Source organism: Balaenoptera acutorostrata, chromosome 5 (assembly GCF_949987535.1).
Source record: "Balaenoptera acutorostrata chromosome 5, mBalAcu1.1, whole genome shotgun sequence".
NCBI classification, from domain to species: domain Eukaryota; kingdom Metazoa; phylum Chordata; class Mammalia; order Artiodactyla; family Balaenopteridae; genus Balaenoptera; species Balaenoptera acutorostrata.
Window position 1 is genome coordinate 79200275 of NC_080068.1, and position 17283 is coordinate 79217557.

A 17283-nucleotide genomic window follows, 5' to 3' on the forward strand; every position below is an offset into this window, starting at 1 on the left:
GGAGACAAAAGACCTGTATGCAGAAAATTATAAGACACTGATGAAAGCTTGGTATTTTATGTAAGCCAAGTGAAGAAGGTATTTCAAGGGGGAGTGTTCGTCTCTGTCAGAGGCTCCAGACCTTGGTACCTGCTGTTTGAACCTCCTTCCTGTTTATTAGCATAAGTGTCACTTTCTCATATTCCCTAAACTATGTTAGAAATCCCTTCTGTATGCCCTGTAGCTACTATTAACGTTTATTTGTGTCTTCTTAAATTGCTATTTCAGTGTCTTCCTGTATGTAGACTTTAAACTCTACCTCCCAGGGCTGTTTATGTCTCAACTGTTGTGACATCAGTGTTCATCTTAGTGCTTGGCAAAGAAGAGGCTCTTTTTTTTTTTTAAACGTCTTTATTGGAGTATAATTGCTTTACAATGGTGTGTTAGTTTCTGCTTTATAACAAAGTGAATCAGCTCTACATATACAAAGAAGGGGCTCTTGATAACAATTGTTGTGAGAGAACAGTATTCTAGTCTTCTGAAATATACTGACTGTTCACATTTTATTAATTTGGCAGTTTATAGTATGTGTTTTCAAAATCTTTTTCCATCTTATTGACGACACTGAATTTTATAAACTACATACAGATATCCACATGACTCAGGGTAGGACAGATGGCCTAGGTAAAATCATGAAGTGATGTTTTTAGGGACCTGACTTCTTATCTGTCTGAAATACTGGAGGCTTACCCTATCCTTTCCAAACCAGGTGTGGCACTTTGTATCACAATCCTCTGTTTTCCCATTTCTATCACATTCTTTCAGTATCCTGTTTGGGTAACTTATTAGTCTGATGAAGGACTTTCAGAGTGTTAATAACTGACTGATGATGTCTTTCCTAATTATCCCTCTAAGAGCATCTATTTTCTTTTCCCCCCCTCACTTTCACCTTTTGGTTTATTCATTTAGTGAATGTGTGCCCAGAATCTAACATGCAAGTCAGTATGTTAAACACTATCTGCTGTGCTAATAATAATAAACATTGTATTAAAATATAAGACTTTTGGTCACATGATGCCATAATTACCAGTAATGAATTTCTAATGGAAGTATTTAAATTTCTTCTGTCTTCTAAAACATCTAGAATCCTCTTTACTAGAAGTATACTACCTAGTGTGAAATTTTAGAAAAATGGTGTAAAGTTCAACCAGAAATCCTTGCAGGACCACTGGAAGTTTAGAGTTTGAAGGACCTTTATATGATGAAGATTTTCATATTGTTTTTAGAAATTAGATGTGTAGTTCAGTTATGGTGAAGAAATATTAGGCAATAGAGAGTATATTGATCTGCATCTGTCTGGCTTGCTTATAGTTCTTTGTAGCTTGAGTTAGTTCATTTTATAGACAAGAGGAGGCTTGGTTACTGAGCTCTTATCAGGCTTATACCAGTTTCTAAACCTTTTCTTTTGGATTGGGTGGATTTTGAGGTCCTTTCCTTTGTTAGAATAATAGATTGTATTAGGCCATTTTATCAGGGAGCATAAAACCGTTTAATTTATAATGAGATATATACTCTACTTCCACACGTTCTCTTCTGGAAGAGCTCCATTTTACTGAAAGTAAAAATATTTGGAAATAACAGCGAGGTGACTAGAATGTCTGTGTGTTACATTAGCATTTTAGGAAAACTTCTGATATAATGACTTAAATTTTCAAAAGTCAGGACAGATAAATTACTACTGTGTTGTACCCCTTAAACTAATATGCTAATGTTAAGTCTACTATACTTCAATTTAAAAAAATATCAGAACAGATACATTTGAATTAGTAATTGAAAATAGAAGTTTGATGATATTAGTGATAGTTGCATTAGTATGTATCTTACTGTGTGTGCAAAGAAGGTATATAATTTTCTTGGTTTATAGATTCAATTCTATGTGTGCCCCCCCCATCCCCCACAAGGCTATTGTTTTTCTGTTAGGATAATGATTCTCTCCTGAACTCTTTTCAGAGTTTAAAATTAATAGAGATGAGAGATCTGTAAGTGTTGCATTGGGACCATTAAGAAAAAGCTAAAGACTTGGAACTTTATGCTCAATTTATCTATCATGCCTGCAAAACTAGAGATATATGTTCTGCGGTCTAATTTGGCTTAGCGAAACAAACTTGCGATACTCAGCTATTAAGTGAAAAAATGTCCTAGTTACTTTCTGGGAAATGTTTTTCCGGTTTCTTTTAAGCATCATGAACCACACATTTTAAAACTTTTCATTTACAAAAAGAAAAAAAGCAGCTCACTGTGTTGACGCTTTTTACAGCTAGAGAGACAACTGCATGAAGATGAAGAGTTTGCCAGAACATTAGCCATGTTGGATGAAGAACCCAAGACCAAAAAGGTGGTGTTTTACCAGGCTGTTTGCACTCTGAATATACAGTACAGATCAGTGTTCCCTTTCAGACCTGTGTAGTCTAGGCTCTGGAGATAAAACCATGAATAACTCTTGTAGAGAGAAGCTAAATTATTTTCATTTATTAAAATGTTTTTGGAGAAGCTCATTGAGAAACTTGTTCCTAAAGGAAGGTTGATAGAGCCAAAGCCAACCAAAACCCTTCTTCACAAAACAAATTGTAACTTTTACTTACTCTCTGTCACAAAGGGGTTCTCATGTACTTGTTCAGAGAATAACACTTATAAAGATTCCGATGGAATCTGAAGTTTAATAATTTTAATATTAATTACTGTCTTTTTAAAAACATAATTTTGCTGTTTCTAGTTAGCTAACTTTAAGATCTGTATTAGGACAGTCTCAAATAATAATGAGTGCATTTTTGGGAATCTCTAAAAGCATCAAGATTTTTTTCTTTAAGCACTTGATCTCCAAAAAATTAGCCTTATTTCTGTTAAATCACATTCTGTTAATATTGTCATTATCAATATCTGACTATTTTAAAAGATTTTACAGCAGGCAGGTGTAAGACAATGGGGTATGGTGGGGACTTTGTCATTTGAAAAGCCTTACTTCATCTAAAGGCATTTAAGTTAGAATTATTTTAAAAAAATGCTGTGTCATGCACCCCAATTTGTGACCTCTTTGTAAAATGTAGAGTTTTGAAGGAGCACTGAAGAGAATGGACATTTTTTTTCTCTTGAGAAAATACTCTTTATTTTTCTTTTGATCTTTAGATTGTTTTTAATTTAGTCTTTTGGGTTTAGATTTTAGTTTTTAACTGCATAATGCTAACAATTTGAGAATGGAGATGAAACCAGCAGAAACAAGGCTTTCATTTTCAGACTCACAAGTGGGGAACAACTGGCATAATTTTTTATAGATGTATTTTTTATACCCTTTCATCTGTTTCCTCATCTGTAAAATTAAAAGTAATAAAACATGTTTCATTTACCCCAGAAATTTTGTGTATAAATGAATGAAAATTTATTGTATTGTTCCTCTACTTTGGAAGATGACCCTTAATCTTTGGTTGATTTTAACAACATATTTTGTGGTAATAGTTTTCCTGTTGTTTGTCACATTTGACACTTTTTACGTTTTCTTAGGCTCAAAAGGACCCAGGAGAGAGAGAGACGTTTTCATCTGTACAAGCCAGTTTATATAAAGCAGAAAAACCTAAATATCATCATAAAGGTAAAACTAGCAGAAAAAAGTAAGCTGGAACATTTATCTTTATCGAAGAAAATTCATGTAACCATTTTTAAATGTTCTGTTCAGTAATTACCTGGTATTCTTAGATAGATATTTCATAGGAGTGCTGGAGCGTGTTCTACTTAGATACCTAGGAAGCTGTTTGGATATTAGTTGGTGTAGAATGCCTGTCTGCTCTGATTGTGAGAAATGTATCATAGCTCTTGGCTTCATGTTTATTTCCAAGTGTAGTGCAACTGTGTGGACTTCAATACATGAAGACAAAGAACTAGATGTTTCAGGCTCATAGAGTTGGCTCATAGTTGTCCAGGTCATCTGAAGCTCTTCTGCTCGTTGTCTGTAGGTTTTAGTTTTTTTTTTTAGTGGTTCTGATATCTAACCATCTGTTAATATAGATGGGCTTAATCTTATAAGTATATCTGTTCATATAATTTTAGTCTTGAAATCCCAAGATTCTTTCAGACTTTATTACAAACAGAATTTTTTATGTGATATATATATTTTTTTAATGACTTATTTATTTATTTATTTACAGCTGTGTTGGGTCTTCGTTTTTGTGCGAGGGCTTTCTCTAGTTGCGGCAAGTGGGGGCCACTCTTCATCGCAGTGCGCGGGCCTCTCACTATCGCGGCCTCTCTTGTTGTGGAGCACAGGCTCCAGACGCGCAGGCTCAGTAATTGTGGCTCACGGGCCTAGTTGCTCTGCGGCATGTGGGATCTTCCCAGACCAGGGCTCGAACCCGTGTCCCCTGCATTGGCAGGCAGATTCTCAACCACTGCGCCACCAGCGAAGCCCCTGTGACATATTTTAATTAGCAACTTTTCTCTGTGTGAATTTCAGATCATTGACATTTATCTGTGGAATAAAGTCCATGTTCTCAGATGTAGTTTACCATATTATTTCAATTAGTGAGTAATTTATATTTAAAAAGGCAGATCCCTTAATTTGAACTGGTTATACAAAGAAGTAATATACAGATGTTTAATTTTTTTTTTTTTTTTAAAGGATTTTCTTATTTATTTATTTATTTATTTATTTTTGGCTGTGTTGGGTCTTCGGTTCGTGCGAGGGCTTTCTCCAGTTGCGGCAAGCGGGGGCCACTCTTCATCGCGGTGCGGGGACCGCTCTTCATCGCGGTGCGCGGGCCTTTCTCTATCGCGGCCCCTCCCGTCGCGGGGCACAGGCTCCAGACGCGCAGGCTCAGCAATTGTGGCTCACGGGCCCAGCTGCTCCGCGGCATGTGGGATCTTCCCAGACCAGGGCTCGAACCCGTGTCCCCTGCATTAGCAGGCAGATTCTCAACCACTGCGCCACCAGGGAAGCCCCAGATGTTTAATTTTTAAAAATAAATGTTCTGTATAAACTGAAGAACTAAAATCTTAATGTGCATGTTATGAAGTCACCATATGACGTTGTGTCCTATTAAGACTATTCAGTTGAAAAATGAAAAAATAATCTTGATATTGGGTATCATTTTCCAAAAACAACAATCATAATCTTTTCTTTTTTCCTAATAAAAACAGAACAATTTTCAGATAACAGAAAGAACTGCAGTCCTAAGAAGCAAACTAAATGTGAAAGTTCAAAAGAATCTCAGCAACATTCCAGGTCATCCACTCATAAAATAGGAGAAACTTCTTCTCCAAAAACCAGTTCCAAGCTGACACTTTTGAAAAAAAAAGAAGAAAGTTCTAATAAAGAAACAGAGCCTATGGCCTCAAAAAGAAAAGAAAATGCCATTGAGTTAAAAGAGACAAGAACTCCTAAGAAAATCAAAAGTTCTCCAGCTAAAAAAGAGGTATAAATTTTCTAAAAGCATATCATTTGGGGGCTGTGTGTTGATCTTGGTTTGATTGTTTTCAAGTTTTATTTCTAACTTTGTAAGTCATTATAGTACTTTTTTTTTTAAAATAAATAAATTTATTTATTTATTTATTTTTGGCTGCGTTGGGTCTTTGTTGCTGCATGCAGGCTTTCTCTAGTTGTGGCGAGCAGGGGCTACTCTTTGTTGCGGTGCATGGGCTTCTCATTGTGGTGGCTTCTCTTGTTGCGGAGCAGGGGCTCTAGGCGCACAGGCTTCAGTAGTTGTGGCATGCGGGCTCAGTAGTTGTGGCTCGTGGGCTCTAGAGCGTAGGCTCAGTAGCTGTGGCACATGGGCTTAGTTGCTCCGCGGCATGTGGGATCTTCCTGGACCAGGGCTTGAACCCATTTCCCCTGCATTGGCAGGCGGATTCTTAACCACTGTGCCACCAGGGAAGTCCCCCTTTTCGTTTTTTTTGCTTGGGGCTAACAACTTGGCTTATACACCCAGTCTACCCTGAGGTATGTGCCTTTAGAGAGAGTCAACAGGTTTGAGAAGGGCTGATGGCAGGGATATTTATAAGCCAGGCACGTGTAAATTGGGGAGTACCTCTGTAGCTAAAATTGTTAATATCAGGATCAAACACTGAAGTGACTTAATGTTTATTTATTGATATGTATTTTTAATTTTACATTAAATTTGCATGACTTTATTCAATTTCCTCTCCCTCTCCCCGAAGTCTATAAGTCCTGAAGATTCTGAAAAGAGACGCACTAATTATCAAGCTTATCGAAGCTACTTAAATCGAGAAGGTCCCAAAGCTCTGGGCTCCAAAGAGATACCGAAGGTAAGAGTACTGAGAGGATATGTCATGGCCTCTGGTCTGTGGGTCCATGTATGTATTTACTATGTTTACAGTAGCAGAGAATTAATAATTAAAAATGAACAGAAAAGCCTTAGTCACCATCTTTACGAATTAGGAGATAGGCTGTGGCAGTCACAAGATTCATGCTCTTTGCCTTCATGGTGCTTATGGTCTAACTCAGGAAAGAGACATTAAGTAAATTATTATTTAATTATAATTGTGATATGTGCCATAAGGGAAAAATCCGAGATTCTTTTAGGGGGTGTGACAGAGGAACCTGGCCCTAAGAGGAGTTGTAAGTGGGGAAAAGTATGACCAGATTTACATTTGAAGGGGAGCACTCTGGCTGCTGAATATAGAGTGCAGTGGAGGGGGAGGAATAAATATAGGGAGATCAATTAGGAGAGATAGTGAGAAATAATAGTGACTTGTCTAGGCTAGTAGCAGTGAAAGGGCTGAGAAGTGAAGTAGCTTTGATGGAAAAGGCAAAATCTGTAGGACTTGGCTCTCTTTGGCACGTGTCTTTTGTATTATCAAGTTAACTTTCCAATCAAGAGATTATGTGCTGTTGCCTTTAAGTTGCTCGCAGGTTGTTAGATTTACTATCATAGGGTAAACAGCCAGAGAGAAGGGCAGGAGCTCAAACTTGTTTAGTTTTTTCAGAATTGAAACTTTCATTTTTTAACAATAGCAAGATATTCTGTAGGTGCATTGCATCTGGTTGTTAAAGTTTTACAAGTTAACTAGTAGTTTAAATATTTAAAAGAATGAGAATGGTATGAATGGATAATTTTAACACACTTTCCTAACCACATTGGACATATATTTTTTATTGCTGGTTTTATAAGTTTATTAAATGTTAACCTACATAAGAATTTCTCAGGATTTAATTTGTTCCTGCTTATTTGCTGTAAATTTCCTGTAAATTTTTTCATGCTGAGATTATTTATGATGTCGAATGAGAAAAATCAACTTCCTGCAGCTTTGATGCCAAATATTTCTTTGGAAAGCTGTCATGTAATTTCCTCTCTGCTTGAACACTTTGGTTTTTAGGGAGCTGAAAATTGCTTGGAAGGCCTTACATTTGTAATCACAGGAGTGCTGGAGTCCATTGAACGAGATGAGGCCAAGTCTCTAATTGAGCGTTATGGGGGAAAAGTAACAGGAAATGTCAGCAAGAAAACAAACTACCTTGTCATGGGTCGTGACAGTGGTCAGTCCAAGAGTGATAAGGTGGGTACTGCTGTGTTCTCAGCACAGTGAAGTAGCCTGCTTGCCTTGGCAGGCTCTTCATGTGACCATATGTAGTAATGTCCTTTACACAGAGTGAGATGAAGGAAAAAAATGGAAAAATAATTTCTTCATTATTTCTTCTCCACAGAAATGTTGTTTGGCTTTGACCCTGGGATTTTGGTTTTCCAGTTGAAGGCACAGTTCCTATTTACTTGGCTTTCTTAGTGTAGTATTCTAGTCAAAATCTCTTTTTGAAGATAGAAGCAAATGCAGTTTTCCTCTTTTTCTAGTCCTAAGTATTCCTATATATGCTGCTGTGGACTCCATCTTAAGTTTTTTAACTGGAAGATCTTTTTATTGGAAGGTCTGTTGCATTTAATTCCAAGTAATAGAATACCTGACTAACTGGTTTTGACAAATAGCTGCTTATTTCCTTACCTTATGAGAATTCCAGAGGCAGGCAGTTGCGGGGGATGGTGCAGCACCTTGGTGATGTAGCTAGACTTAGTGCCATCCTCCACTTCTGTCTTCATGCACGTTGCCTTGTGTTGCAAGGTAGCTGCCACTCTCCAGTTCACATGTCAGGCAGGAAATAGGGAGCAGTGACAAGATGTCATACTAGCTGTGACTGACCTTATAAGAGTTTTCCTGGAAACACCTCTTAACAGAATTCCACTTAAGTCTCAGTGGCCGGAGCTGTCACATGGCCATTCACAGCTACATGAGAGGTTGGGGAGGATGAGGACTTTTCTGATTCTCAGACCAATCATAAGTCATCACTTGGAGATGGACACATTGGAGTTCTGTTAGCAGGGATAAGGTGGAGGAGAATGTCTGCCAGCCGATATGGCTTTGACCCTAGTGGCTTTGACCTTTGTAGGGCAGAGGGAGAGGTAAAGCAATCCACAGAAGTGGCAGTGTGATACCTCAGGTGCCAACCCACCACTCTTAGAGGAGGTATCTGTTATTTTCTTTCTTTTTAATGATACTTTTTCATGAACATGGTTTTAGAAAATATTCCAGTGTTATCTAATTTACAAATGTGGTTTTTCACCTTCTGACAAGCCTGAGAATCATATTTTTTTTTTTACAGAAAGTAATGGTTTCAATGATTTGCATTTTTAATTAATAGGCAGCAGCCTTGGGAACAAAAATTATTGATGAGGATGGCCTATTGAATCTGATTCGAACTATGCCAGGCAAGAAGTCCAAGTATGAAATAGCAGCTGAAGCTGAGGTTTGTATACAATGAACTTGACTTATTTAAGTTGGTGTATAGCAACTTCCCTGTTTCACAGAGACATTTCTTGGGTGGATGAAGGTCTGTGGGCTAAAAAATTAACTTTTCCTTCTACCACAAATGAACTTACCTTATTTCCTTTTGAGTGGTGGACTCTGCTGTAGGCTGTTGTCTTTGATGTATTTCCTTACCTTTCTCAAAGGAGTATGAGGAGGGAGAGGGGACCTTGTATTGCACTTACCATATCTACTTAAACCGTCCATATTTTCCATATTCTTGCAATAACATTGTGCAAAGGTTCTTGTTTAAGAGTTCTTTGAAGGATATACTATAGGTATCAGCATGATAATATTTTCATTTAGAACTATATTAGGACTTTTCCAGTTGTGACAGAAACCAAGCCGATATCAGCTTTAGCAAAAAGGGAAAAATTTTGACTCACATAACTAAACTCTGGGCAGTCGGATGTAGGAACTACTGCATGTACAGACTGCAGTGCTTTTAGGACCCTTTCAGTTTCTGTCTCTTTACTTCTTCTAGTGTTAGCTTTATTCATTTCCACTGTATACAGGTCTTTTCCATGTGTAGGACACAGGGGTGCCAGCAGCCCAAGTTTAATGTCCCCAGCTCTGTCACCCAAGTGGTGAGGTGGTCTTCCGATTTATTCCAGTTAGAAAAATCTTGGGGAATGATTTGGATTAGCCTGTCATCAGTGTCCCCTAATGTTGACAGCTTACATAGCCGTAATACAGTTATCAAAACCAGGAGGTTAACATTCATGCCATGCTGTTAACTTCACAATTCCCCCCCATTATCCTTAGGATCCCACACTGCACTGAATTGGGTCTTCTTAGTCTCCTCCAATCTATGATAGTTCCTCAAGTCTTTCCTTGTCTTTTTATGACCTTGATTTGATGAGTACTAGTCAGTTGTTTTGTAGAATGTCTCTCAGCTTGGGTTGTTGATGTTTTCTCATGGTTAGATTGAGGTTATGCATTTTTGGCAAAGAAGACCACATAAGTGATACTCTGTCCTCCTCAGTGCATCGTATCAGCTGTGCATGATGTCGATATGTCTTATTACTGGTGATGTTAACCTCTATTACTTGGTTAAGATGATTTCTGCCTGGTTTTCCCACCGGTGAAGTGACAGTTTTTCCCCTTTGTAATTGATAAATATCTTGGGGAGATACTTTAATACCTTGTTTTTCCTCAAACATTCACCCACTAATTTTAGCACCCACTCACTGGTAAAGAGACACTTTTTTTTTTATTGAGACATTATTCACACATCATAAAATTCACCCTTTTAAAATGTATGTTAGTGGTTTTTAGTATACTCACAAGACTGTGCAGCTGTCACCACTGTCTATTCCAGAACATTTTCATCACTCCCCACAGAAACGCTGCACCCATTAGCAGTCACTCTTCATACCCACCCCTGGCAACCACTACTCTACTTTCTGTCTATGTATTTGCCTGTTCTGAAAATTTTCTATAAAGGGAAACATGGAATATGTGGTCTTTTTTTCTGGCTTTTTTCACTTAGCATCGTGTTTTCAAGGTTCAGCTATGTTGAAGTATAAATCAGTGCTTCACTCCTTTTTATTGGTGATTAGTATTCCATTGTGTGGATATACCACATTTTGTTTATTTGTTCATCTGTTGATGGCCATTTTGGGTTGTTTCCATTTTTTGGCTATAATAATATAATTATTTGTATATATAAAATATAATAATGCTGCTATGAACATTTGTGTATGAGTTTTTGTGGAGGAATTAAATATTAACTAGTCAGAAAACAAATTCTTAATCCTTTACCTTTTTTAAAACTGATTTTATAATACTTATTACTTTCAAAAAACTAATATCTTCTCATTTTAAAAATTGTATTTGGGTACTTTTTGGTGTGCTGTTAATTTTTTTAAAGTTTGGAAGATGGGGATTTCCACAAATAGCAGGGTCCATTGTGAAAAGACAGACCCAGGCTGGGTAGCTCATTTGGATATCTCAGATTGCCCTCTAGAGTACATTTAGAAGGATGGAAATTCTCTATATCTCATCAGGTTTCTTTTTTCCTCCAATTTTTAAGATGAAGAAAGAAAAATCCAAATTGGAAAGAACACCCCAAAAAAATGACCAAGGAAAACGAAAAATTAGTCCAACTAAGAAGGAATCAGAATCTAAAAAGTGCAAACTGACTCCCAAAAAGGAAAGCTCTATAAAGTCAATAAAAAAGGAAACAAGTATGTTTCAGAGAGGCCTGCACTTCAAGGAGCAGGTGGCTGAGGAAACAAATGGTGACAGCTGGGCTAGGAACTTGGCTGATGACAGCAGTGAAAACAGAGCGGAAAATTTGCTCTGGGTGGATAAATATAAGCCAGCCTCGCTCAAGACCATAATTGGACAGCAAGGTGACCAGAGCTGTGCCAACAAACTCCTGCGCTGGCTCCAAAACTGGCACAAGAGCCCATCCGAAGATAAGAAACACGGTGATTTTACAGCTTCATTCATTTTTCTGTGTGTCTGTCACCATGTCATTGCTCAGCGACACATGTGTTAGGAAGTGTAGTAGTTGGTTCATTGATCTCTCAGCAAGCATTTATTGAGAGCCTGCTCTGAGCCTAAGTGCTGTACTAGACCGCAGGAGTCCTATTGTGAACAAAACACAGTCCCCTTTAAGGCACTCCCGGTCAGTGAGGGAGACGTAGATAAACCAGTAATTAAAATGTATTGTGCTAAGTACTGTTACAGGGTTAAGTATAGGGTCCTCGGGGGTGGAAGTTTGTGGTCAGGGATTCTCATCCCTAGAGGAAGAGATATCTGAGCTAAGACTTGGAAACTAAGAAGGAGTTAGCTAAGTGAAGGGAGGGGAGTGTCAGGTGGGAGAGCATACATGTACCAAGGTCCGAGACATGTGAGAGCAAGACCCCTGAGAGGGCCAGAGAGACTCGGGAGGAAAGGTGCAAATAAAAGTTGAGGTATGCTTACGGAGTAGGCAGCCTGAAAATCCCAGTAGCATGTTTGCTTTTGGTAGGCACGGAAAATGAACAGTCACAATATATATTTAATGTCCAAAGTATTTATTATGGGAACTGAAGTTTCCAATCACAAATGTTAGTAGTGTTGTCTTGAGCTCCAGCCACAGCCCTGGGTGATACTGTGTGAGAAATAAGAAGGAAAAATTTAGTGAGCATCATAGTGAATTCTCAAAGCAATGACTGGGTTATTAATGTCTAGGTGGTCACTAGACATTGGCCAACAATGCCAGCTTATTTTATTTATAACAGTTAGATAATATAATTATAATAATACAGGGTTAAACTTAAGCTGACCCCTTTTCTCTTTCCAAAACCAAATAAAAGGTGGTATAAGTGCTTTGTGTACCTAGAGAAGACTTTTTAAGGCTTCGGGTGAACTATAGTCCGTTTTCCCATGCCTGAAGTAGGTTTAACCATCTCTCTCTCAGTCCTTGTATATGAACTGAGAACCCATTATGTGCCAGGTCCCCACGTGATAAGGGGAGGAGTTGAGCTGGGCAGGATAGTTGCAGATACAGCATCTTCAATTCATTCTTTTTGTGATCATGTAGGTGACTGTGCTTGTTAGTATTTACTGAGACATGCCAGGCTCTGTGCTCAGCATGTCCGTCCTCACAACATGCCCACCAGACGCATTACTATTGTACCCTCATTTTACAAAGGAGGAAACAGATACAGCGGGGTTACGTCACTTCTGAAGTTCTCCCAGCTGGTGAGCGGTAGAGTTAGGATCAGAGCCCAGGCAGTCTGCTCCGGGACCTGTGCTTTTATAGGAAAGGAAACTCATTAGATTATTGTTTCAAATCAGGGTTTTAAAGTTACTTATAGTGTTTCATTTTGAGTGGAGGTGAGGTAGGGAGTAGAATTTCACTAAATGCTCTGGAAACTGTTGTTTATACTTTGTAAAAAATATTCTGCAAATTTCGAACTAAACTGGAGGTGCTCCTGATGCTAACTTTATGCAGCTATTCCTGCCATTCCTGCATTTCTCTTAGGTAGTAGAGGTTAACATTCTGGAACTTCTTTTTTCCTAGCGGCAAAGTTTGGTAAATTTGCTGGCAAAGATGATGGCTCCAGTTTTAAAGCTGCACTGCTCTCAGGCCCTCCTGGTGTTGGCAAAACAACCACAGCTTCTCTGGTTTGTCAGGTGGGTATTCTGTCATTACTTTTCTAAAATCAAACCTCTAGAATTTGCTTTGGTTCTGGGCATATTTGTCATTTTCACCCTTTTTTTAATATTGGTTATTATAATAATAGGTGATATTCACTTGTGTGCCAGACAGTGTGCAAATAAGCCCTTGGGTGTATAATCTTATAGATAATATGTCTTACAGACTCTTATAGATACAGATATCTTATATACCCTTGTAGGAAGAATTCTGTGTACTGAATATAGGTACTGTTGCCATCCTCATGTGACAAATGAAACAGGCTTATAGAGGAGGGTGGTGGCACAGTGTGAACCCAGGTAGTCTACCTCTTCACTGCTATGGGATCCTGCCTTTGCTCTTGTTGTCTCTACAGCTGCCATATCTCTGGACAATGAGAGGATGAGGCACTAGAGCCAACCAGGGCTCCTGTATCAGGATGGTATGAAACGATACATGATGTAGTATCAGCATAATAAAATGAGAGGTTTTAAACTTACTTTAAATTTATTGCTGGATTGGGACTGCCCTGGTGGTGCAGTGGTTAAGACTCCATGCTCCCAACGCATGGGGCCCGGGTTTGATCCCTGGTCAGGTAACTAGATCCCACATACATGCCACAACTAAAGAGTTCACATGCCACAACTAAGGAGCCTGTGTGCCACAACTAAGACTCGGTGCAACCAAATAAATAAATAAATATATATTAAAAAAATTTATTGCTGGATTTCCCAACCCTCTGTTGGATAGGCTGGTGGTTTCATTTAGTCTTTGTTGTATGGACCAGGCCATACATTTTTAGTTGGTGTAATAACTATATATTTTCTACTCTATTATTTAACATTTAAAAAAACAAAAATTTTTTCCCCTAGTCTCTACAATTGTGAAGATGGCTCTTATTTTCCCTTTATTATTATCATTACTTTCTTTGGGAATTGAATTACGGTCTTTCATAATGCCTTATGATCAACATAATGATCAATTTTGGGAAATAAGTCCAAATTACTTTTCACAATTTGAGAGGAAGATTGTGTATAGGGATAGTTTGACAAAGAATGATTTAACTCTATAGTTTATCTTAAAGAGTCAATAATTACTTTTTGGTATCTTAATAAAGATTAATTCTAGATCTACTATTGAAATTTTAAGATGGTTATATTTAATTCTTTTGGGGACTTTAAGAAGCAAACTTATTAAAATTGCTTATGTTCAAATATACTCTTCCAGATTAGTGATATGTCAGCTAAGGTTTTAAGACCAAACTTGTGTGTGTTTACGTGTGTGTGGTATGTTATGCATATGATATTTTAAAAAAATCTCTTAATAATGTGAGGCATATTATAGTTAATCTTATTGTCTGTTAGTATCCTACTTTATCTTTGCACCCATGGTTACTTATGTGACTTCTCTACCCTCTTTCTTCCTTAATTGCCTTGTTTTTGGGGGTGAGTTATTAATTTGCATTGTGATAGTAATGGTGTCCAACATTTTGATTAGGAATTGGGATATAGCTACGTGGAACTGAATGCAAGTGACACTCGGAGTAAGAACAGTTTGAAGGAGATTGTTGCTGAATCGCTGAATAATACCAGCATCAAAGGCTTTTATTCAAGTACGTGGATTTTTAAACTGGTTTTTTGGGTGAGGGGGGGAGAGGTTATGTAAGAAAAACAGGTTAATTTCAATGTTCAGTAACCAGTATTGAACATTACTATGTGCCAGGCACCCTTCTAAGTCCTAGGGCTAATGAGAGAATAAGAAAAGCCTCTGACATAATTCTGATAGAACAGTAGTTAACTTTTTTTTTTGGTCAGGTCTTAGTGGTTTCTGAGAATGTGATAAAAATGTATATGTGGACATATTTATGCAGATTTTGGAGGATTCAAAAGTGAATCCTGTGAAGAGAGAAAGTTGATAAATAATACAGTGCGATGAGAGAGGAGATAAAGGCTGTAGGTGAAGGAATGATTCTATTTGAGACATTGGGGAAAACTACCAGTAAAAGGGTGACGTTTGTTCAAAGGGTCTTGAAGAATGAGAAAGAGAATAGTTTGTGAGTGGAAGAGGTTATTTCAGGCAAAGGTGGTAGAGGAGGAGAAAGGACATAGTGTGAAAGTGCCACTGTGTTTCAGGTTGTAGCTAGTGGTCTGGCGTGGCCAGGGTTTATGCGGAAAATAAGATACCCAAATTACAGACTATACTGCATATTTAGAATCTATGGTATATTGCATGGTCACCTGAACGGTAGAAGATGATAAAAAGAATTTGCTCAGGAAACGTCACTCTTATACATGATTGGTGGGAGTATAAATTGGTACAGCTCTGGAGAGCAATCTGACAGTATTGCTCAAAGTTAAATTATACATACTCTTTAACCCAGAAAATCCAATTCCTGGAATTTAGCAACCGTTATACTTGTATATATGCAAAATGACATATATGTGTAGGGGTATTCATTGCACACAATTCATAATAGCAAAAGATTGAAGGCATTTCATATTTTATCAGTGGAAAGTGGTTAATTATGATGTATGTGTAAAATGGAATATTTAAATAGCCTTTAATAAATGAGGTGTTCTGTATGTGCAGATAAGGAACAGATCACAAAAACATATTAAATGATAAAACCAAGGTATATATTTTTATGTACACATGTTTTTAATATGTATAGGATGTCTCTTAAGGGATATACGTACAGGAGACTGTTCCCACTGTTTGCCTCTAGAAACTGCGTATCCTAGGGGACAGAGGTGGGAAAGAATTTCTTTTCACTGCTTACTCTTGTGCCTTTTGAATTTCACGCCATGGACCTGTGTTACATAGATACATTTTTAAAGCAGCCGTGTTTGAACAATTGTGATTTTGTTTGTGTCCCATCCCATTGCTTCTCAACATGGGGTAGGCGGAGCAGCCCGTTCAGTAGGCACGAAACATGCTCTCATCATGGATGAAGTAGATGGCATGGCCGGCAATGAGGACAGGGGAGGAATTCAGGTAATGAAAGCACCGTATTTTTGAAGTTTTACTGTTGATTTTTATTTAAAAAAAAAAAAAATTTAAAGAACTAATTATCATGCTGTGATATTTACAGCAATTCAGGCACATGTTGCTGAGGAGGTTTTAAAACCTAAAATACATACGTTGTGTGGTATTTTGTTGTTCTTTTATAAATTTTTTATGTTGCAAATTTGCCTTTCAGGAATTAATTGGCCTGATAAAACATACAAAAATTCCCATTATTTGTATTTGCAATGATAGAAATCATCCCAAGATTCGATCTTTGGTTCATTATTGTTTTGATCTTCGTTTTCAAAGACCTCGGGTTGAACAAATTAAGGTATGATAATTGGAATATTTTTCTCCATCACACTATCCTATATATTTTTGGGTCAGTTTTTTTTTTTTTTTTTTTTTTTTTTTTCATTTTAAAATCTCGACAATATATTGTGTTGTCTAGGGTATGGGAAAGGGTATTTTCATATGTTAATGACAGATGTATAAATGAGTACAATTTGGGGAGGGACTATAGCTATTACAGTTTTAACATAAACGTAACTTTTGAACCAGTGCTTCAAGTTCTGAGCTTTTTAAAAAATTATTATTTATTTATTTATTTATTTATTTTTGTCTGTGTTGGGTCTTCATTTCTGTGCGAGGGCTTTCTCCAGTTGCGGCAAGCGGGGGCCACTCTTCATCGCGGTGCGCAGGCCTCTCACTATCGTGGCCTCTCTTATTGCAGAGCACAGGCTCCAAACGCGCAGGCTCAGTAGTTGTGGCTCACGGGCCTAGTTGCTCCGCGGCATGTGGGATCTTCCCAGACCAGGGCTCAAACCCGTGTCCCCTGCATCAGCAGGCAGATTCTCAAACACTGCGCCACCAGGGAAGCCCAAGTTCTGAGCTTTATCACAGCATATACACAGAGAAAATATGATTTCTTTTTTTGTTTGTTTGTATTTATACTGCAGGTTCTCATTAGTCATCAATTTTATACACGTGAGTGTATACATGTCAATCCCAGTCAACCAATTCAGCACACCACCATCCCCACCCCACCGCGGTTTTCCCCCCTTGGTGTCCGTACGTTTGTTCTCTACATCTGTGTCTCAACTTCTGCCCTGCAAACCGGCTCATCTGTAACGTTTTTCTAGGTTCCACATACATGCGTTAATATACGATATTTGTTTTTCTCTTTCTGACTTACTTCACTCTGTATGAAAGTCTCTAGATCCATCCACGTCTCAACAAATGACTCAATTTCGTTCCTTTTTATGGCAGAGTAATATTCCATTGTATATATGTACCACAACTTCTTTATC

At 37.9% G+C, this 17283-nt stretch overlaps 1 protein-coding gene across 3 annotated transcripts in view; it reads left to right on the forward strand.

Annotated features, from left to right (window-relative positions):
- RFC1 (replication factor C subunit 1) overlaps positions 1 to 17283 on the forward strand; it is a 74369-nt gene that overhangs the window by 42822 nt on the left and 14264 nt on the right. For all 3 annotated transcript variants that reach the window (XM_057546462.1, XM_057546463.1, XM_057546464.1), the window contains 11 exons: positions 2297 to 2374; positions 3535 to 3622; positions 5164 to 5438; positions 6181 to 6288; positions 7360 to 7539; positions 8672 to 8776; positions 10871 to 11270; positions 12854 to 12966; positions 14465 to 14579; positions 15870 to 15961; positions 16167 to 16304. In XM_057546462.1, coding sequence (XP_057402445.1) covers positions 2297 to 2374; positions 3535 to 3622; positions 5164 to 5438; positions 6181 to 6288; positions 7360 to 7539; positions 8672 to 8776; positions 10871 to 11270; positions 12854 to 12966; positions 14465 to 14579; positions 15870 to 15961; positions 16167 to 16304 — 1692 coding nt within the window. The remainder of the gene's footprint in view (positions 1 to 2296; positions 2375 to 3534; positions 3623 to 5163; positions 5439 to 6180; positions 6289 to 7359; positions 7540 to 8671; positions 8777 to 10870; positions 11271 to 12853; positions 12967 to 14464; positions 14580 to 15869; positions 15962 to 16166; positions 16305 to 17283) is intronic.